The 23,866-nt window shown below is 45.7% G+C and overlaps 1 protein-coding gene across 1 annotated transcript in view; it reads left to right on the top strand.

Moving 5' to 3' along the window:
* The first annotated feature begins 9,396 nt into the window (after window positions 1-9,396).
* The window catches only part of csmd2 (CUB and Sushi multiple domains 2), a 242,841-nt gene continuing 228,371 nt past the window's right edge, over window positions 9,397-23,866 (top strand). The window contains exon 1 of the mRNA XM_034599719.1: window positions 9,397-10,303. Coding sequence (XP_034455610.1) covers window positions 10,129-10,303 — 175 coding nt within the window. The 5' untranslated portion in view covers window positions 9,397-10,128. The remainder of the gene's footprint in view (window positions 10,304-23,866) is intronic.

Raw genomic sequence — 23,866 nt, 5'->3', positions numbered from 1 at the left:
GTGTCGGACAACCCCACTATTGCAGCAGCCCATCGATCAGGCTGCTCAACCAAACCATTTGGCCGCTCACTTCTTGTTCTCCGTCTGCCAAAAGTGTGGGGGGGGGGGGGTGCAGGCATTCTTAATTGTCAATTTGTTGCTCTATTTTATTTATTTGTTCTACTTTGGAAGCCACGGCACCCGAGATATGCCAACTCCCCAACACTATAAAAGGGCTTCACTTAATTGCTCTCTCTGAAAGGGAGTATCTGATGTTGTGGATATGAGCACTGGGGCAGCTGAGGTTTCAATCAATGCTAAATAATTGTTGGGCTGGCTGAGACACTCGGGATTTAGACATATGTGTAAGACCTTTGATTGTACTTGAGCGGCCTCAGTGTTTGTAGTTTCATTCACTGCACATCCTCATCCATACCCTTAAGATTGATTATTTATAAAAAGCTTCTTAGATCCTTTGGCAGTTTCTGTAAAACTTTTAAATTCAGAATATTACAGTTATGGTCAGCGACGGAGCAAGAACAGGCAGACGTGTGCGTGTAAGTGTGTGTGTGTGTGTGTGTGTGTGTGTGTGTGTGTGTGTGTGTGTGTGTGTGTGAGAAAGAAAGACAGAGAGAGAGCAAGTTCAAAACGCGTCAGTGTATAAAATAATTCATAACTTTTTCACACTCACGTGTACTTGCATCTCTGCATCAGCTGTTTTGTTGCCAAAAATAAATCTTTTATAATGTTTCTTTCCATCATTGCACATATTTTATAGCCTCCCTCTTTCCCTCTCTCTGTCAGGCTCGCTCTCCTTGCATCTCATTTCTCAGCTGACACCGAGAGACCCCCATATTGCCACTCTCACCCAGGGGGAATGTGCATCGCGGCTTCAGTAATTATCCTGTTGGATTGGAAGTGCCGGGGCCAAAGGGACGCGCCTCAGAGTGCAGCGGGCCTCGCTGTCACTGTCAGAGCAGCATATGGTAAAAGGAAGTGCCACCCAAATTTAAATACATGTAGGTCATAGGCAGTCAGGGCAGAGTGGGAAGGGATGGAGGGAGGGAGAGGGAAAAAAGTATGGGATGTGTGAACATGTGGAATAAAGAACAATCTTGTGAGCCTTTCTGCAAAGTCTCAACGGAATCAAGACCAAGATGGAGCTTAAACAACATCAGGAAATTACCCTTAACACACAGTTTTTAGTACCTCCTTATACTTGTTATCTTAACAAAAATATTTTAGCAGAAAACACTGTCAGGGGCTCCTCCTAATTAGCACGTTAGCTCCGTGTTCACAGATGTGATGCTGGGAAACCAGAGACGGAGCAGAATTTCAAAATACTCTATTCCAAACTGCAATATGCACTTGTTTTCACGTTCTGTTCGGAAAGTCAAGCTCAAGACTTCTCCTGGTCAGTAATTGATCCCATAAGGTCGACCTCGACAGAATACCTCAACCGTTTTGCTGCAAGAGGCCGCAAGTTGGATGAAGAGGTCGGCACCACTCTTCTGTCTGTACGATCCACATTTATCGAAGGGGCCAGGTGTCTGTTAGCTTAGCGTAAAGACTCGTGGAATCAACTTTGCCACCGTGGATCAAAGTTTTTAAAAGAAAATCTGCCAGTTCCTGAAGTAAAATCCTAATAAGAGCTTCAGCTTTTTGTACCATACTGAATGTGCACCCTAAAAGACAAAGAGATCACCAGGTATATAAAGTAGATACCAAATCAAGTAGTAAAATATTTCTAGTAATAGTATATATATTTTTAATGCTGATCTTGCTGATTTTGATGTGTAAAAAAGTGTTTAACTATCGACATAAAAAAACCCACGTGTGTGTTTCTCAAAATGTTGAGTCACAGAAATGATTGAACCCCGTTACTACACGCTGCAAACAGGGACAGCAGGAGTTTCAGTGTCATCTGGTCGTGGGTCAGATTGTTTAAGGTCCTCAGTCATTTTTTCACCTTGTGAAAAGCTTGATGGGCTTTTTTACTGTGTGACACGAACCGTTTGCCATGAGGCAGCCACAGAGAGGCTAGTTCACAGGTTTTTCACAAGCACAGTTTGACCGAATGATCGAGGACGGGCCTCAGGGCCACTCACATCATTGGATTTGGAGCCTTATCCAATTCAACCACTGTTTTTTTTCTCGACATAAATATTGTTCACATCATAGACAAACTAAGAAAATAAATTCACAGCACTGGAGGCAATGACACTGAAGAGGCTAGAAATGGACTAGGTAACTATACTGTGACTATAGAGTCTTGTCCTGTGGTATTTTTATGGAGGCACTGAGAGGGACAACAGTGCAGCATCTCGCAGCACTGCTGGACTGAGAGCTGACGTTTGAGTGATCAGCTCTGAATTACTTGTAACCAAGTAATAATGCAGGATAAGTACAAATCTCTATCGAGGCATTTTATGTTTGTTTTTTTGTTTTGAAGAGTCAATCCTCAGTTACTTCAGTTGTATTGGATTTGGCTGCAACGCTGTTTACCCCTGAGGCTCCAAAATCGTTTTGTGGTCTCAAACACTTCACCCACCCCTCCATCGGCATAGTGGTGAGTAGATAATGAGTGCATTTTCATTTTTGGGTGAACTATCCCTTTAACATCTGAACACTGGAGCACTTTTGAAAATGCATATAACCAGTAAACCATTCAAATGGCTCATTGGATATGTAGCCATTATAACTATTCATGAGTAGATATGGAAATTGCCAAATGACACTGTACACATCAGCCCACAGAGAAAAGTGTGTATCAGTTACATCTCTATAATAGATTTACCTGATGGTGGGGTGGACAGGCCTAACTGGGAAGTGGATCAGAGGAACAGGGCAGAAATTTGTCAAATGGTGGGGAGGAGTCACTCTGGAGGATTTCTGAGTGAGAGGAAACCTGGCTGTGAAAAGACACAAAGAAGTAAAAGATTAAATGCACAAAAGGAAAAGAGCTCAACTAGTGATTTTGATTATCAGTCACAATATTGTAACCATAAGCCACGAGATTGTAAAAAGATGTTACATGCTCCCGTAGAAGCCACAAGTACGTGTGATATAAACTGCATTTTAAGGACATGTTTTATTCACAATGTCAAGGAGAACTATTCCACTACACACATTCTCCAGGTGTAATGATGTCTCTGAATGTTTACCACAACCGCAACAATCATGTCGGCTGCAATCTGTTCATCTAGCGTTACGATACGTTTACCTTAGACCACGATTTCCTCTCTTTTTTTTTTTAGAGATGAGGAAAAGAAATAGGTGAATAACACTACAAGGTTAAACTCAAGAAGAAGCCTTCACTTGCACTGGTTTATGGGATGTGTAGCTCCTTCACTCATAAAATGATTATGTACAGTTTCGTACCATTTTTTTTCCCGTTTTCCACTTTCTTTTTCATCTGAATCAAGTGATTTGTGGTCATGAATCATCTCGAGGCTGGTTGGCCTGGTTCCAGGCTGAGGGCTGTTTTTATAGGGATATTTCGAAACGTCAATGGAGAAAACGAAAGGCAACAAGACTGATTCAAAAGTGGGCAGTTACGATTTATTGGTTGTGTAAAATAATTTTAACACTCCACCTGCTGTCTTGGTGCAGTTTTTACAGTTGCTACTAGTCTGCTTGCGATGCTGATATTTTAAGGACAAGCATGACAACTTAAAAAAGGAGTTTTTACTTTGATCATGCACAATCTTGTACGCTGTTCATTCAGCAGCATCAGTAGCTTTGTAATCTTCACTCTGAGGACTTTGCATGAATTCAGTGAGAGTTCCGAGGGATGTTTATTTTCCAAATACGCTTGCAAAGTTCTCACAGTGGCTAAAATAATACTGCAAACATCCAAACCTCTCCCAGGAGGCAATTCAGTTTAGGTGTCGGTACACTCAGACATGCAAATTTGACCTGGCAAACCCGAAAGCACAATTTGACGGAGTGACTGTACACATTTACAATCTCTGAGAAGTACGTCGAGCCAAATTTGATGAGTGACAAGTCTGAAAGCAAATGTTGAATATTTTTTTGAACGTGGGGGTCTGCTCGGTTAGTCATGTTTGAGTTGGAAAATCAATTCCCCTAATTAAAAGATGTAATGACACAGAATACACCATGACTTCATCTATAGACGTGCGTTGGAATCTCTGGTTGAAAACTGCCTACATCAATTGTCTATATTGTTAAATTGACACGTTTGTATTTCTATCGTTATCAGACAACTGACTTTGCCGGACCTGTGTCAGTGTTGATCTCAATAAAAGGGACAAATTCATTGACGTCACAGACAGGGACAGTGGGACAGACCGCCAGTCAAGTGCAGCCTTGTTTACATCTGGTGAATGTTCCATGATATCCTAATTGATTTGACAGTAATATATTGATGTTTAAAAATGCTACACGCAGTAAAGGGCGGGGGGGGGGGGGGGGGGGGGGGGGGGGGGGACGTGCTGCCTACTTCAGTTTAGCAAGCATTGCAAAATAAATACGCTCAACAAGTGATGATCATGATGAATTCTTTATGCGGCCCACCGTGCAACGTGATCCCCGCTCCCCTCGACACAACAGCTCTCGACACACTTGCACTTGGAGAAAGATGCCGAGGTATAAACTTACCACCGGCTCTGTTGTTTGGGATCTATCTGCTGAAAGGTGCAAGGTCTGGCTTTCTCCTGAAGGGCAGCTGCTCCCCTCATGCCTGCTTTGGCAACGCGAGCCCAGGTCCTGGCATTTACACCCACGCCATCTGTACCTGCAACTGCACAGCAAGGGAGGAGAGGATCAGTGCTGTACCCATTTCACATGTGCACTGTCTTGCCTGGGCAGTGTCACGTCAAGTGGGACGCAAAGGGCGACCTTAATCGAAATGCGCTCCTCTTCCGCTGCATTGGTATTTGCGGTAGTAGTCACTCACTTCAGGGGGTTCAGCAAAGTGCTATTGAATCAACAGGAATGTGTTATCGGAGGGTAAATTCTGTCATATCAGCACTGACTGCAAAGCGCTGGGGGGAGTACCAGCGGTATGTATCACATATGCACATGCATGAGCAGAGCCGAGCAGCTTTCAGAGACTGTCATGCACCTGATTGAAGCAGAAAGGATTTCAAACAGTAATATATACAGATAGATGGAGTGTTAGAGCGCTGGAGCAAAGGTATACGTTAGGTTAGGTTTTTTTATTTGTACCCGTAGGTAGATTTGTTTTGCAGCAATAAAAAGAGAAGGCATCCATCCAAGACAGTACACAATTTTAAGACAAGACCACATAAACCATGACAAAAAGTGCTAAAATACATTGCTATCAATAGAAAACTGGAGGTATGACACCACTGCAGAGTGTAGGTGCTGTACAAGCCATGCTCCATACCGAAAAATTAACACTGTGCACTTGAGTTGTTCTTGACTTAATTCATATCTGTGTCCACTGCTCTGTTCTGCAGCAGCAGCCAGTATATGGGAGGCTCACCGTGCACTTCTCTGCAACGCTCATGCCGAGTCACAGTGTTTTAGCACCTACACGGAGCCATGCAACGCTGGCATGTGTGCGTCAGTGCGTGTGTCTGGGATTGCGATTGGCACTGAGCAGCACACGACTTCATGATCAGGAAGTGGGTCTAAAGCTCAGGGAAGTAAATGGAAGTGGCGAAGCTGCGTTTCTTTGTGGCAGAAACAAAAGAGCTTCATTAATTGAGTTGTAAAAAAAAAAAAAAAAGGCTGAGGGAAAAAGGTAAAACTTTGTGAGCTGGACTGATGCAAGTTCTAAGAGGCAGCGTTTCATCCTGGGACAGGTTCTGCTGCCGCTCGCCTGCCTTTAATTACCAATGTGTGTAATACATTTTTGTACAGGAACGTTTGCATGAGCTTCTGTGTATGGAGCACCAGAGACTATTAAGTCAGACATAGGAGATGCATGTGAAGAGCAAAGCTGGACAGAGACACAAGGCTGATTTATCCCCTCTAGTAAGCAGGTGGTTGGTAGGAGAGTTGTGTTGTGTACCTCCTGTGCAGATGGAGGAGGCCTCATGGGGCAAATTGTCCATCCTCCACTGATGGGGAGCATCTGATGCTGAGGGATCCGTTGGGAAGACCGGGGGGGGGGGGGGGAGTCGGCCAGCGGGTCAGAAGATTCCTCCTGCTTTGGAGCTGCTACTCTTGCCCAAGATGAAGTGGGGTTGTCACCTATTTTTCATTTCACACGTTTCCCCTGAAATGACAGCAAATGTAAAAAAAAAAAACAGACAACAGTGCTATTGTTTAATGAAGAGGTTTTGAATAGAACACAACTGATTGGATCTAATTGTTTTTGTAGTTTGTTGTTGGGAAAGCGGCGGTTTAATCGACTACAGCTAACACAACTTTAGCCACCAAAGTCACTGTGCTCACCAAGTTTCTTTTCCTCTCTGCCTCTCCCTCATTTAGTTTCATCTCTGCTTCCATCACGGGGCTCGGTGGGAATTTCTGAGGCCCGAGAGATAAGAGCAAGGAATGGGGGGGGGGGGGACTCTGTGTGGTATTTCAGACCCAGATCATCAGTCACCTTCTGCTGCTCCTCAGCCCCTAGACACAGAGAGAGACAGGCATGAGGGGGTGTGGCTGTTTCTGAGGACACGCAGCAGACCATCACACCAACGTCTCCATCACAACACGGTTAACTTCCTCACGCTATCGTTTATTCAAGCATTTTCAATAGAGAAAATCGAATGTGTCGGATAATTTCATGAGTCAGGAAGGATGGGGTGTGGGTCAGTGAAGAACTCACAAAATGTTGGTGTGGACCTAGTCATTCTTTTTTAGACATTTCAACATTTTACTCAGATAATAATTAATGGGTTCTTGATGATAACAATAGCCATGTTTGGGGGACTGATTATATGAGTGTGTGCAATTTGGTGCAGATCCAAATAATAAAATAATAAAATACGCTCTACTGAGTGCCATTCTGGTTAACATTATCCCATGCCTCATTATGAGAGTATTTCACATCATTCTAAACTAACTGGTTAACCAATAGGCCTATAGGTCAATCAGTTAAAAAGAGAATACTGTCATTCTACTGCCACATTCGACTGGACTTAGCGCCGAGCTTCACATTTTGCGAAAAGAGGATGAATCACTGGGTCCACGGCTCGCCGCGCTGTGCGTGTGGTGCAGCACCCACTTCAAACCATGACTTTTTAATGAGGCTATTCTTTAGTAACCAGCCTGTCGACCGCCGAACCGTGATGCGTAACACGCCGTCCGGTGAGGCCCGGGACGCTTATGATAACGGAGATGTCACTGAAGCTCCTGGTGGCAGCCGAGCAGATGGTGTACATTAACATTAGTGGGTCAACGACTGCACAGCAGCTCACCTGATCTACACTGCGATGATGGCATCCAGGTTAGAAACAGGCCCTAACTTCTAATACATCCTCCTTCCAATTCATCCATTGATTCACAATTCCCCCCCCCCCCATAGACTGCTAACTAGTTAGAGTAAAAACCCATTAGCCAATATAGATTAGTTATCTTATAGTCCCCCTTGTAATTACAGACATTATGGATAATTAGAAAGTGAGGAACCTTTATTAATGGGTTGCCGTAATCTTTAACTGCTTTACTAAACCAAACACACAAGTATAAATGCAACCCAACAACTAGAACTTCCCCAAACCTGGCAACCCAACACTTTTTCTTATGAATATCTTATAACTGACCTTTAAAAATATTCAGAGTAAACAATGCATTTACGTTAATAATAAATTGACTTTATCAATGTTTATTAAACAATAATGAATCCATAATTTCGGACATGCAATATCAATTGGCCTGACCTTCATAAAGCATTTCAGTATTAGTAACACTTTCTACACAAACTCTTTTGAAATTCCTAAGAACACAATGGAAACAGGATAATTTACCATCAACAGCATCATCCTAAGTTATATAGACATTAACTTCTTTAATTACATCTACTAAGTAGGCTACATTTGTCTTGGAGGGGAAGGTGAGAGGATTTTACTGAGAAGGAAATGAATTGATGAATAAAGACCGAATAAACCTGCAAAGGACCAATGTAAAAAGTATCAATACAAGAACCAGGACACGGTGATTAACACGGGTCTCCATTAAGATGCACTACAGCCTTTGTGTTTCATTGTGTATAATGGGGGCTGCCAGATGTCTGTGTGCCTGACTCTGTCTCATACCGGTGACTCCGTGTGCCCTCCGGTGGTGTAGGGTCTTTAATCTGCGTTGTCTCCGGTGGTCTCTGACCTGAGCCACACTCGCTCTGCTCCACATGGTTTTTTTGCAGACATGATCACAGACGTCGTACGGAGCGTGTGGATGGATCAGTGCTGGAGTGGTTTTTCTTGAGATCAACTGGTGGTAACACAGATTGCCTCATTTTCCTCTGTGACGTTCCCACACACGTCAGTCTTCTCGCTGCGTGCAATCGTTTGTTTTACCTCCACTGTCCTTACAGAAAACAGTATCCGTGATCTTGACAGGTTCCTATGGCAACCGGTTGAAATTCCAGAATGCTAAGTCAGCTGGTCAGGGGTCATGATCTCTATGGTGATTCCTGCCGTTATTGTTTAACTATTTACCTCTAATGAACAGCGAATGAATGAATGTTGCTTGGAGACATGATGGACTGTTGCCTACATGCCCATGAATACAAATAATAGGCCATACTATTAGATGTTCCTATAGTTCACCATATGTGTTTATAGAAAAGCTGATTCTATAACCTGGAAACATGCAGCATCCGGTGATGTCCCGGAAAACAAAGGAGCGGGAGCTGCCCTGTAGTTTCATGTAATGTTGCATGGGAGACTGTTTATGATCTCCATCTTCCTGCATGTAGGGGTCAGGGGTTGGCTCACCTTTCATTATCCCGACTGTTTCCACGCACGGCGCGTTGCGTAAAACTAATTATACCGGTCATATGCAGAAGTGGAAATAACATTCAGATTTACTGGCGAGGGGTTCCAGCCTGTTAGGCATCAATTTCACGTGTAGTGAGCAGGAAGTGGACGTCTGTGTTAAAGTGCCGGGCAGCCCCATGATTGGTCCAAATGGATGGACCATATGGCCCAAATCTTAGACAAAACCCATCTCGCCATCCATTATTATTATTATTATTAATATTAATATTAATATTGCTGTTGATTCAATAGAGAAATGACAGTCTATATAGCTTGATGGGTCAGTTATTGACCTTTAAACTCACACACTGTTTATCTTGATCACTTGTGAGTGGTGCAAGTTTGATATTTACCACAGTACTTTATAAAATGTGGGCATATGATGTGACTGGAGAGAGAGGGAGAGGGAGGGAGGGAGGGAGGGAGGGATAGAGTGAGTGGGTGAGAGAGAGAGGGAGAGAGAGAGAGCGCGAGAGAGCGAGAGAGGGAGCGGGGCTGCAGTCTGAATCTTGGCGTCGCGCAGACCCGAGACGACGCGGTGGCGAGGCGCTGCGAAACCGGGAATACACGCAGTAGCGCATCGTTCCCTCCGCACAACAGCCAGCACTGACCGCGCTCCCCAGCGTCGGTGGAGAACTTCTGAAACAAGGCGATTTTTTGGGAAATCTCGGATCCGGATAAACCTTTCCCCCTGCAGCCCCTGTGCGTCTCCTCCGTTCCTCCTTCGTTCCTACGATACCTCCAGACGTGGATTATCGGCACCCCAGATGCTGCTGTTACTAAGTGGAGATACGTTAAGGAGAAGGACATAGAAGCTGTGGGATAAACTGGAAGGAGGGATCTCCTGGTCGCTCTCTGGTTCTATCAGGTGCCTATGTGGAGCGGACGAGGGATTTTCGTGATTTTTGTCCTCTCCTCTTTACGCATGTGAGGTAGCCCAGTGGCCACTCGAATCGCGTCTCCCCCGTTTCGGTCTCCCTCCCTCCTTTCTCCCCTTCCTCTCCTTTTAGGTGTGAAAATCTATCTTCTTCAGACAGAGACTCTGAACCCCTCGGTCCCCGCATGACATGGTTCAGTCCAGCTGCGAGATCCGAGCCTCCTCCATGCATTGGGATTTTTCTCAGCGCCGACACCGAGTGAATCTCCCCTTTCTGACCATCTGAGGAAAAACCCACCGTGCGCGCCCCCCCCCCCCCCGCCACACCAGAGAGGAGAATCTAAAGCCCCTGCCATGACCGCCGCTTCAAATCGGGACGGAGCACCGGGACTTGCGAGGAGAGCGGAATGCGCATGCAGGAGAGGGGACGGAATACGGATTTTTGCTCTGATGAAGGCGGGAGTGCAGGCGCACCGCTGGAGCCGGCTGCTGTTCTTGTACATGGGGCTACTGGCCGCCTCGGCGAAGGGTAAGTCCCCCGCGACTGTGCCGCTTGAGGAGATGCAAAAATGCAGCAGGTTTACCCCCACGCTCCTGCGCCCACCCTCCCCGATCCCTGACTGAATGCAAATCAGCATCGGCCAACACACAACCGCACACACGCACACACACACACACACACACACACACACACATACATCCATCCTATACAGGCGCATTGTGGATCAGCCTCTCCTCGGTGTCCCAGCGCCCAAAGTTATTAATACACAAAGAGGTGGTTCTTTTTGGTGCCTGAGCTTCTGTCTGTACAATCCCCGACTCAGCTCACGCGTGTCCATTTGCAGGACCGTGCGTCAAAAGGCGGCTGTGTGGAGCCGAGTCGGGTTAAAACGAGCTGTTGTGAATGTGTGAACGTTGCCTCCGAAACACCAGGAGGCTTCTCGGGTGAGAGGAGGCGACGTTATACAGCAGCAGCAGCAGCAGCGTGTCCTGCTCGGCTCCCCCCGAGGTGCAGGAGCAGGCGGTGGATGATGATGCTGTTCGGTCCAAGTGTGTGTGTGTGTGTGAGAGAGAGTGAAAATGTGCCTTCTGAGTTTCCCCATACAATAAGACACCCCTTAAGATTCTCCACTTTCCCTAAACGCCTTGGAATAAGAGTTAGTGTGTATTTTGTCCCCCTCTTTTGTCATCTCAGTGTGTGTATGTGTGTGTGTGTGTGTTGTGTGTGTGTGTGTGTGTGTGTGAGGCCTAATTAACTGACTCTTGGCTTTCTGTCCTTGATTAATTGCAAATGGAAATCTCAGGCAGCGTTCAACAGATTATCCTGACAGTTTGCTTGTAATCCTGGCGTGTTGCTCAAAAAGATCACTCCCAAGTTACTGATCCGTGATTTGATCCTTGCTTTGTTTGTCTTTGTCTTTAAACTAAATTCCATCACTCGTGTGTGTGTGTGTGTGTGTGTGTGCGCGTGTGTCGTGATTTAGGGCCCTGGGCTTTTCAGGGGGGAAGCGCCGCGATGGTTTTTGTCGTCCTGAGCAGGTCCTTTGGCACCGGGAGCCAACCGTTCTATCACTGTCTTGGCTCCACACCCGCGGAATGGGAACTATTTTTAGCGAAAGCCAAGAATACTGCCACGGCCACAGTGTGGATTTGACAGCGAGGCATTGCTCCGCGCTCGCCCACTCGTACCTTTTTGGTTGGGAGAGAGAGAACGCATAGTTACAAGAGTGAGTGAGCGAGCGAGTGAGTGAGTGGGGTGGGGGGGTTGGGACAGGCACGGTTGTTTTTTTTTATCAGCATCACCAAAGCACAGTGGGCCGTATCATGATCTCATCGCTGCTGCGTGTGCGTGGATCCAAGCTGGTGCGTTACTCTTCACCACGAAACGACCGCCTCTCGTGTCTCCCACCGCGCAACACCCACTCTGTCGTCCCCCCCCCCAGCCGCCGCTGATCAAACTTGCGTCGTCAACCACCCACACGGTTTTGGGGTGAGATGTGGGTTTATCACACACTCAGCTCTGTCCACACGAAACCATCACACTTCCCTCTTGACTTTCACTCTCGCGGAGTAGATCCCACTGCGGCTGTGGCCGTGGGAGGCTGCTTGCTTTATTTGCGCTTTAGGGAGCTTTTTTTGGACATTATTTTATTATTATCGCTGCGCACTCTCCTGGCGCCTGAGCCCAATTCTGGAGGCGACTCCAACTTATTGCGCATATCTACTGAGAGCAATGGCCGGTCGGACTCTCCTACAGTAACAGCGTTTACTTTAAACGGTGCCAGTAAACATGTGGAGTGTATCACACGCCGTGGCGCTGAGGTGGTCCGGCGCGTCCCTCGCTGCCGCTGCCACCAGCAGTTGCCCCATCCTCCCATTGAGCGGCACCAGAGCCTCACACTATGCTGAGAGGCGGAGCGGGGAGGGGAGGGGAGGGAAGGGAAGGGGGAGGCCGTGGGGGGGGGGGTTCGTGGCGTCTCTCCACTTCCACGCTCCAAAGCGAGGCCGGACAGTTGATTGACCAGCCATGGCTGACACATGTTGCGCTGTTGCCTGAAACGAAGCATTCCCCCTTTTTGCAGGCCGTGTTTGATACGCGTCACATGAGGCCTGTGCGCCTTTTTATTTTTATTTTTAAATATTCAACCGTCGTCATTTGTCAACCAGCCTCCCTTTAAACGATTCTCTAAGACTCCCCCCGTAACCTTATTATCGTCCCCCAAGGGCCGCGCAGGCAATGATAGAGATGTGCGAGAGGCCTGTGAAAGAGAGATCTGAGGCGAGCAGTGCGCCGTCTCCGTGGGATCAAACCCAGCTGTCCCAGTGGAGTCGTCGCTCAATACGCGTTAATCAACCTCTATTCTATTAAACGCGCAGAGGAGATCGTGCAAAAGGCCGGGGATGGGGAAAAAAAGGTGGGGAAGGAAAGGACGAGCAAGATGGGGACGGCGCGTCTTTCATCCGTGCGCGTTTCGGCTCGACTGCATTAGATCATTCGTCAGCGGCGCATGAGACAGTCAGCTCAGCGTGTCCGTTTACAGGCACGATCACGCTTCGTGCATGGTCCTCTCCCCTCAGCCACGCTCCCCTTTTATATAAAGGCACCGTGTTGTGCTCATGATGAAACTTGCAGAAATGTTATGAGGACTGGAGGGCTCGATGCTCGCTTTCCTTTTTTTTTTTTATCTCTCTCTCTCTTTTTTTTAAACTTCATGACATGTGCTTGTGTTCCTGCAGTCGTGAGGCTTCGGGAGGAAGAGATGGAAAGTGTGTGTGTTTGTGTTTGTGTGTGTTTGTGTGTGAGGCGTCTGTGCGTTTCTAGTCAATGACGCAGCGAGAAAAACGTCAGCAAATCAGTTTTTGGAGTTTTATAAAAACAATAAAAAAAAAAACTGTTGTGACTACTTGAAAACGAATGATCTCGTGTCCTCGTGTAAGAATAGAAGCGGGGGTTAGAGTGAAACTGTAGAAACAGTGTGCGGCGACACCTTCAGCAACCTGGACAGCGACAGGCGCTGCTGCGTTTGCCAATGTTCAGCACCACGGACAGCTCCCGCAGCCAACAGCCTCAGTAACAGCTGCTCATCGGTGGAGAGCTCAGTGGCCTCATTTAAACCTTCAATTACACACAGACTTCAGATCCTTTTCACAAACATTTTAGAGTAAAAATGCCAAAGAGGCTGTTACCTATAACGACAGCTTCTCAAATTTGAAGATTTGCTGCTTTTCATTCGTCCATTGTCTCTGAAAAAAACACTAGAAATCTGAAGGTGTCTACTGGCTCTTGAGGAAAGCAGCTCTAACAGACTGTAATAGATCGTCTTTTATGGGGACTCTGCTCAGTTGAGTTCAGTTGTTTATCTTCTCAGGTGTGGGAATTTAACTTGCAGTGAGGTGCAGAAGACAACAAAACACTGCATACTAGAATACAAATACAGATATGCTCTTAATATGTCTACTTTAAACAAACTAACCAAAGTGCAACACGACAACACCACCGTCTTGGTCAGATCTTGCAATGAGTAGAATTGATGCATAAAAAGATCATGTTTTGGTTCATTGAATGGGGACCACATGTTTTTTATAATTCTATTGCACTTATAACAAGCTGCTCTTAATATCCGGCCTGAAAGAAGAGTTTCAAACTCAGTGCAGGGAGTGATTTGTGTGGAATGACCTTTCCTTACATGTTGCTGAAAGATCAACATCATGTGGGCCACCTCAGGCAATGATACAGCACCTCTAGCTTTCTTTTGGCCTCGACAAAATGGATGTGGCCCACTTGTAAAATAGTAACTGCTGCCCAAATACCCCAAAACAAATGTGGCCCTTTTTTGGCAAGCTCGCCAGATCTGGCAAACAGGAGCGGGCTGCCCCAGTGCCATTATTCCACATGATATGTGGGCCGGATGACACAGAGGCAGTGTCGGCCAAATTGGGGCTAAAACAAGTTGGCTATGTGGATGTGGAATGCCCATGACCTCATCGGCCACCTTCACAATGTGTCACAGCTGATTTACGTCCTTATTATTTAAATCTGTCAGACGGATCTTCACCCTAAGATCCAGGAAGATCCCAAACTCCTCTGTAAATCACCACACCTGTACTAGCTCCCTAACAACGACGGGTGGTAGCTAAACTGGAGATAGTTCTGTGGTCTTCTGAACACAGCTGTTCATATGTCTTATGACACCCTAGTATAACCAAACCTTCACACAAATCAGTCCATATGTCCCAAGTGCCTCATTTGTGTTTTGATTCTGTCTATAATGGTGCCTCACTGTCTTTTTTCCCCCCTCACCTCTCCCGCTCCCACCTGCCGGATACTCTCAATCTCAAATTCTCAACTACCTGCACGCTCCATTTCTTCCTGTCTCCCATCTGCTCTCTATATTCACCGTTGAGCAATAAAGGAAGGAACGGGGAGCTAAGAATCAGATGACATTATGTATTTACTCAAAACTGAGGAATGTGCGGGATCCAGAGTCGGCGTGTATCGCCCCAGATGCTGCTTTTGCCTACTTGCACAGAGCAGAGGGCACGGTGGGGAGTGAGCGGTGGTCAAGTTGAAGATGGATATATAGAGGAGCAGGGAGGAAGAAAACAGTGGAGCAGCAGGGAAGGAACTGACTGGGAGAGGTAATAAGAGGCAGAGGAGGAAGACAACTGTTGAAGTAGAGCGGCGATAAGCTCACACCAGCTGGGAGATAATCTGGGCCCTGTGTTTCTGTGCCTTTTGAGTGCCGGGCGATTTTTCCCCTCTCTTTAGTAAGTGACCTATTTGGAGGGCTCAATTTCTTATCAGGCATCAAGCAGACTCCTATTTCCACATCTAACAGCATGTAAGTGAGCTTGTGGGCACATGTATGGGTGTGTTTGGATGAGTCTGTGAGTTGCCATCCCCATTCACTCCAGGCTGATTAGACTAAAGTGTTGACAAGCAGGTCATTAGCTAACTCAAAAGGGGCAACTGAGAGACGGTGTGTGTGTGTGTGTGTGTGTGTGTGTGTGTGTGTGTGTGTGTGTGTGTGTGTGTGTGTGTGTGTGTGTGTGTGTGTGTGTGTGTGTGCTTGTGCGTGCATGCCAGAATGTACGCAGCTTTCAGATGATCCGAGCGCTTCGTCCTCGTCAGCTCCCCTTGTTTCCCGTCCTACCTGCTGATGCGTCATGCTTCTCTTCTCTCTGTCTTACCTTCGTACCTTCTCCTCTTCGCCTCCCTCCCTCCCTCCCTCCATCCCACCACCACCACCTCCTCCTCCATCCTCCTCTCTGATGATTCACACTGTCATCTGTCTCCAGATGGCCAGAGCTCTGTCACTGTGCTTTGTCACACTGATCACAGCCACACCGCTGACACACACACACACACTCACATAAGCGCACACACACACTCACATATGCACATGCTCATAACACAAACTGAATCATTAGACCTCGTGAACTTAGCTGGACGCACGTGTGCAGAATTTCTTGATTAAAGAGGCACTCAGTGAGATGATGAGGAACATCCAATTCTTTTTCAATAAAGTGCGATGGCTTCCTCTGCTGTTTCTTCTAGTAAACACAAACACTCTCTCTCCCACAGTGTCACTGTGCTTTGTTTGGAACCCTTTGGTGTCCTTCCCTTTTTAACTTATTGGGTAACATTGCATCATGTTTCAATGTGGAGGGGGGGGGGGGTCTGAATGATGTCCATTGTTCTCTGCTGCAAGTTTAAAGTTGACACATGACTGAAGGAGACCACAGACTGTTGATTTGTGGTTTTGAAGTCACAGTGGACTTTTTCTGTATTACCAAGGTTTCCTCTTGGTCTTAAAAAGTACATTATTCAATAACCTGAATTTTAGCCCTAAAAACATCTAAAACATGTTAAAGTATTACTTACATACATTTAGGTATGTCTTAATTATGTTAAAGTTCCATTAACACTTCATCCATCAACCTTAATTACCGTATCTTCAATTATCGGGAAGTGTAAGTAATTCTGGATTCTAGGTATTCCTCTATGTCTGTGGTACTTGACACAGGTCATGAAGTTCATTCATTATAGTCTTAAAAAGTCTTCAAATTTAAGTTGCCCAAACCTGCAGAAAACCTGATTAAAGGACACTGCAACCTTTCCTTAAACATAGTTGTGGAGGACTCTGTCTACCCGGCCCACGGAGACCAACTGGTTCCTTGGTTCCACTGTGAACCCTGATCTACAAAAGTTTTCTGTGATCGGCTTCCCCAGGTCATCAAGCCCTTATGGCTTTTGCCCAGCAACAGAGCTGAAGTTGGAAACAATGAGAAAGTCTTAATGCCCCTTGGTATGTGTACCGTTAGCTCTTCAGTTGAAACGTGATACCCAAGCAAGGGACGTCTTGCCGGCGACATTACCTATTGGGAAAACAGTTCATCACTGAAGCAAGTTAAATCCTGGGATAGGTTGGACTTTTGTTTTCTCGGAATGGAAGCCCATTGTTCAGCCGCGTTGGAAGGAGCCTTCGGAATAGGACAGCCTAGTCGCACCGCTGTGACACAGTGGGCCTTCGAATGCAGCCTCAGAGGGACGCAGCCTTTGAATTGAGACAGAGCTCTAACCAAGCACCGTCAGTGCCTCCACACAAGTGTTTGTAAGTTTAATATTTCTGTAGCGTACCCTGCACATTGAAAGGTGTTTCCGTGTGTGATGAGTTGGGAGTGAGAATGCATTGGACTTAACAACGGTATTACATTTAGATGGTATTACCATTATAGAAAAAAAAAGGATTGCTTTCATTACATATGAGGCGTACACATTGAAACCGAGGCATTTATATATCCAAGGACTCTGGTTGTAAAGTCAGCAGCTCACATCGAACACAAGCAGCGAAACACCTTGTCGGAAAACAAATGAGAAATACTCTTGTTTCCTTCAAACATGACTCCCAGCGTGTCCCTGAGCTCGGCATCAAATTAATAAATGTATATTTTGGCTGCTTTGCGTATGCAGGGAATATAAATCTAGCACCGTTGCTCTGCTCTGGCAGCGCTCGTGCTTCACATTCAAAACACACTCCCCTGAGTCGTTCTGTTTAACAGCAGCTATCTGCTATTAGCATTTCCAGCTCCTTTAAAGACACTGGATGGAAGGTTATAGCAAAGTGCCTTCTCAGGGTACGTGATTCTTCAGGCAAACGTGATTTTCATTTAACTTTCCCTTATTCTAATATCTTGTCCAGGGTGTCTGTTGTACTGGTCAGCTCTTAGATGTGCACGCCCTGTAACTGCTGTTGGACAAGACGTGTCAGGAAAGGAACATACGTGCTTTGTCAATCTTCCCTAGATAACCCAATGTCACGATAAATAATACCCCAAAAAATCCAGAGCTTACATCCCCCCCCCGAGCCAGGGTATGAAAGCAAAGTCTCAATCTTGATTCAGATTCTCCTCTTTGTTATCAGACATGGGAATTTGCTCCAGTTACTGTAAATCCCCAGAAACCTGAGAGACGGATGTAGATGCCCCATCCGTCTTGTACAGACACAACGCTCAGGCAGGGGATTCTTCAGCTTCCTGATTTACACTGTTCTTATCGGATACCAGTGATCCCAGAGATTGAAGATTAGATCCCGGGCAGGAGGTATCTTGTCCCCACCTTTCCCTGTACCACGTCCCTCTCTATTCAACGTATAGGTAATCTGTCGGTGGTCCATCTCTGGCAAAGAGGTAGAGTCATCATGTAGGGGTGGATAGAGGGGGAGGTGGAGAGCCTTGTATTTCTAAACTTGTCGGGTCCACTTTTAGTTTTTGGATTGATTTATTTTATTTTTATTCATGTCTATTCTGGCTCATTTGTAAATCTCAGTGTATTAGGATCAACGTGGTGTGACACTCGTATGTTATAGTCACTACTAAGAGAGGTTAATCTAATCACCAGTTGTGTGTTGGCTCATGTTTCGTGTGTTGCTGCCACGGAGGATATAAATTCCCAATAAGCGTAAGTGAGTGGAAAGCATCTGACGTCATTACTGCTGAAACGGACCGGACACAGTATCTGTCGGAGCAGAGAGAGATAAAGGGTAAAGTGATGTTTAACTTACAAATGCTTGCTAATCTCAAATGATCCTGTTCAGACCTGGTTTTAACATCTGTCTTGAGTTATTCAATCACAACTGGGCAGGTCTGAACTCGCCCAGATGTGTCCGATCTGATCGATCAGATTACATTACGAGGTGATCTGGGACACATTTGGACATCTTTCTTTTTGCTGTTTGAACAGAAATGTGTCCTGGGCCACAAATTGGGAACCGCTGACTCATGTCTTCTGACCTGCTACAGTTTGAATGTGAATTTCTGCCTCTCAGTGTCCATATATGTTGATTTGTTTGTAGCTACCAGCCCAATATCAACACTGACCCCTAACCCTTTTCTTAAATTGGTAAACAGTCTTCATAGCAGAGCTGGTTCTCTTTCTCTCTCTCTTGCTCGCGCCGACACACAATGCGACATTGTCATCCAACATATCTGTAAAGTCAAACTGGGTAAAAACAATCAAATTTGGAATTTGCGAACACACATTTTGTACGTGATCATTTGCACATAAAGCGGAGAAGTGCGATCCGATCACAAGTGGTCCCAGGAGACACATCTGGATGCTTTCTAATACCAGGTGTGAACAGACGAGAGCGTTAAGCTGTCCACTTGTGATCGGATCTCCCAGGACGGATGTTAATACCAGATCTGAACTGGGCCAAAAATAAACTGTACCTGGAATGTCTCAGGGGTTGAATGATCAAAAATGAGTTCATGTATTTATCGATTGTATTATCTTAAATAATTATCGTAGACTTCAATGCTTATTTGATACAAGCTAAGATAAGTATTTTTGTCTCACAATTAAAAAAAAAAGAAATATTGATTGACTTCAATGAACACGCACATTACTAATGCAAGTTTTTCAAATCCAAGGCAACTGGCAGTGAGGAAATTCAATGTCATAAAACATTATGTGAATCAGTAGTTATTATTGTTATTTAAACTATGTCCTGAGTGTGATGCATGTAGTCTTCAGTTGACACTGGAGTGTTCCTGGGGGAGCAGTTAGGTTCTGAGTTGAAAGGTCAAAGTGTATTTACAGTTAGTTGGGATGAGGCTGATTGATCGTCCGATACAACGATCCTGCTGGGATGATCATGACCTGACCCCTGGATCAGTGCTTCCTCTCAGGTTAAACACACACTGCTGATAGAGGATCAGATGTCCATGAAAACACACACACACACACACACACACACACACACACACACACACACACACACACACACACACACACACACACACACACACACACACACACACACACACTGATCGGTAGGTTGAGGTCTCTTACTTTAATAAAGTCCCCTAATTCGAATGCTCCAGATTCCCCCATATTGTCTTAATTTGTATTGCCTGTAACAGTGTTAATTGATGTGGCTTCCTGTGAGAAGTTTTGAGTTTTTAAGATTTTAATTATGGTAGTTTTTGGGATTATTTCTATGTTGAGCTGTCCATGATGTTTAAAGTGCACGTTCATCATGGGTCGGTGAAACATTCAATTCTCGGCCTCGGCCTGCAGAGCACCAGTCGCCTCACAGTGCTCTAGTTATCCGAGGACGGAGAAGAAGATATGTTCAAGTTGCTCTACAGACTGCCTGTTAAGTCCCGCCCCCACTGACTGCAAAGCATTGTTTGTCTGTTAATTAAATTTGTATGGATATTGAACTTATCATGTGCAAAAATTGCACCAAATTAAACATTGCACTCCCTTGGGTCCTTAAAAATACAAAAAGGGTGAAACTGAAAAGATGGACCGCTCTCGAGATATTCGTTCCACATGCAGGCCGACAGACGGATTTGGATTAGTAGGTAAAATGGATGCTTGAGTCCAGAGAGTGTATTTTTAAGTGCAAATACAAGACAAGACCTAAAAAAAAGCAATGGCTCTCCAGCATAGGCTGAGTCAAAAGTACCTCGGAGAGCCTGGCTGTCAGATGTGAGGGGAATGAAAATGAGGTGATAATTGACTTCCGCTGTGTCGCACATTAGCGTCAAACATAACTATGCTTTTTTTCTATAAGTAGCAGGGTGACAGGATGAGGAAACAGAAGCTGTTTGAGGCATGAACCGTGTGTGTGTGTGTGTGTGTGTGTGTGTGTGTGTGTGTGTGTGTGTGTGTGTGTGTGTGTGTGTGTGTGTGTGTGTGTGTGTGTGTGTGTGTGTGTGTGTTAGGACGCACGGGTGTATTATGCACGGCCGTGTGGGGGTTGTGTGCATGTGTGAGATTAAGTGTTAAGGCAGACTCGAGCAATAATAAGTAATTGAGGTTGGCGATTTGTCTTCATATGTGTTCTCCTGTATCCCCGTTGTCATGGAAACAGCATTCAAACTTAGTCGACGAGATCAGTGAATGAGACTCTTTGAACTGCACTTATCTCCTCCTCCTCACGTTCTCTTAAAGAAACCTCATCTTTTCCTCATCAATACAAATGCGCACACACGCATAAACATAAAAAAAACACACTTACACACACGCACACACACATTTCTCCAGGCATCCCACCTCACTGTGTTGTGTGTGGGAGGCGCGTCTTTATCAGAGCTGAATAACCTCTCCTGCAAACAACAGGGTCTTTCAGAAAGGGAGGAACATCGACTGTAACGTGCCTTTGACTCGGAAGGGGTTACTTTCCATTGATCAGTTGGAAACCTCGGCGCGCGGGTGGATGAGGCCCCTGCGTTGTTCACAGTAACCCCAACTTACCACAGGGCGATTTGAATTTATCGATGACAAGGACTGAGGAGAAAAACATGTAGAATCCACACAGTTTTCCCTCAGTTGAAGCAGTGTTGGAACTGGGTGCATTGTTGAGTTTTTGAGAGGATGGGTTGAAATGGTGTCAAAGTGTGTGGGTGGCTGGTTTTTCTCTTGCTGGGTGGGTGGCTACGTTGCAGGTCCTTTTGGCTGGCATCGTAATACCACTGGTTAAATATGACCCAGCTGGAAGGAACTGCCTGCCCTCCTCCCCCTCCTCTTCCTCTCTGTCTGAGAGGACACATGCTCCATTGTGCTTCTTTCGCCAGGCAGCAGTGTGCGCATGCACTCTCGCAAGTGTGCGTTTCTGCACGCTTGCCTTTACTGTGTTTCAGCATACAGCCATTGTCTTTGAGGCTTTAAACTTTGCACGTGGGTGTTGTTTATGTCCTAACCCCACACATTTCGCCCCCCAGCTATGTTGTTGTGACAATGTGTGTTCGGGTTTTTGTAAATGCGTTTGTATTAACTACGTGTTGCCATAGGCGTCAACAGATCTTGAAAAAAACAAACAGCCACAGTCCTAGATGTGAGCGCCACAACTGGGACAACACCACATAGAAAGCAGCCGCGTTGTCACCGTGGCAGAGATTTGTGTTCCCTAATTTACAGTTGAGTGTATTGTGGAAAATCCATGTATGTTTGCTTGAGTACTCTCTGTGTTTGCAAAGATAATCTCACATTCATGCAGAAGACCGTCCCTAGCTTTGCATGTGCACCATTATGGAAGCACGAGCTTTGCTGCCCCTTTAAGAAAACAACATTTACCATTCATCCCAGTGGTAACGACCTCGGAGTGGCGGTGGAGGGGGCAAGTCAGTGGGAGGGAGCCTATCACTAGCGCCTTCCACTGCATTTGGCTTGTCTGTAATGGCAGACGTTGTGGTCCTGGCCCGGACATTAGCCTAATGTATTGAGGCGAGCAGGATCGCTGAGCTTGCCTATTTCCATTTTAATGGCGGCCATCTAGAGGTTAATTTGGATATGATGCGGTCAAGGCGCACATACGCGCTGACACGTCAAGAGACAAATAGTGGTGCTGAGAGGATCTATGGGGCGGAAGGGTTTATCTTCACAGCAGGGAGGCAGTTACTGACGCGCACACACACACACACACACACACACACACACACACACACACACACAAACACTTGGTTGTTTGAAGTTTACTCATGGGGGTAAGTTGGATGTGATATTAGACAGCTTTGTTACTCAATAAACCCCCCGGGACTCACTTGTTGGGTTGGAAATTACTCCATGTTTTGCTCCCATGGGACGCTCCTGCTATGTATATGGCTCCTGATGGACCCCATATATCAAGGCTTAATGGTTCCCCTTGAGAATTAGGAAAAAGAGCTGAACTCCATATTTCAGCTGTGCAATTTTATTTTTTACAGCGCCAAATCAGAACATGCATTATCTGAAGCCAAGGCACTTACAATATTATATCTCACGATTGCCAGCAGTTGCCACAATGAGCAAACACTCTGTGATTGTGGACAGGAAATAAACTGAGGTTGATTGATTGTCAGACTGATAATAATAGTAGTGATACTTCCAGGTGTTATAACGGTATTAAAATATACTGCACATGTTAGGACAGCAAGTGCAACAATAATTTCCTGTGGCGTTTGATTGATAATTTCTATATATTTTCTTTAGTGTTTCTAAATCGCGGCTTTACATTTAATGTCAGTGTCACAGACTCACTGTGCTGAAGTTCCAAGGGGACCTCTCTTTAACTTCTAACAATAACTTTCTTCTTAGCTGTATCCCCTCATGCGAGGCTTTAGACTTTAGGCGTTTCTATTATTGACTAGAGGAACGGGACGCTCCCTGCAAAATTGTCTTTTGTCCAAAAGCAAACTTGAATTGCAGATGAGGAGACGAGACAGAAGCGGGGATGAATAAAGCAACAAGGGAGAAAAAGAAGGGGGACAGGGCCCAGAAAGGAGATTTGTACTTCCGTATTGCCTCTATTGTTTGTGTCTTTGCGGCATTATGTGAATGCGGCGTTGGGATTATGTTCCCCAAGATATCATTTCCTCCTGTTGAGCGTCACTGTAGTCAGTGTAATTGTATCTCAGCAGAGCAGTTACATGAGGATATGTGACACCGTACTCAGTCAGGGTATAGGGATTACACTCATACATGTGCAGACAACCAATACCTCTGTGTACAGAAATGTGTTCGCACTCACCTCACTTTACAGTCACACACACACACACACACACACACACACACACACACACACACACACACACACACACACACACACACACACACACACTGATCCCCCAGTAGACCTCTAGCTTTAGCTAACGGTGCAGATTAAGCTCGATCTTGCTATGAATGTCGCACTTGCTGTTTGCTGTGACCTCGACGCACAAGAGCAGCAAGATGCAAAAAATAGTTTCAAAAAAGAAAAACACAACAACTCCGATATAGCCTTCCTCCTCTTTCCAACTCATTTACGCCCACTGGCTATTGCTCTTCCTCTCGTTGACCTTCTGACAAGCACTTACTTTCCCACTCTCCCTTTTTTCCGCTGCTATTTTTGAGCATTTCCCCCCCTAGTTTGTCCCTCACCTCACCTTTGCTTCTATTATTATTATTATTATTTCCCATGTCATGTCTTACAGCTTTTCTCAAACATCCATAGAGTCAGTCAGTCAACGCCGTGTCTCTCAGCCTATGTCGCCGCCACCTCTCCCTCTTTCTTCTTTGGCTCTCTCCCTGTCCCCCTCCTCCGCTCTAAGGGGTTGCTGTCCTGCC

This window comes from Hippoglossus hippoglossus, chromosome 11 (genome assembly GCF_009819705.1).
Source record: "Hippoglossus hippoglossus isolate fHipHip1 chromosome 11, fHipHip1.pri, whole genome shotgun sequence".
Taxonomy (NCBI): Eukaryota; Metazoa; Chordata; class Actinopteri; order Pleuronectiformes; family Pleuronectidae; genus Hippoglossus; species Hippoglossus hippoglossus.
This window is presented reverse-complemented; position numbering and strand designations above follow the sequence as displayed.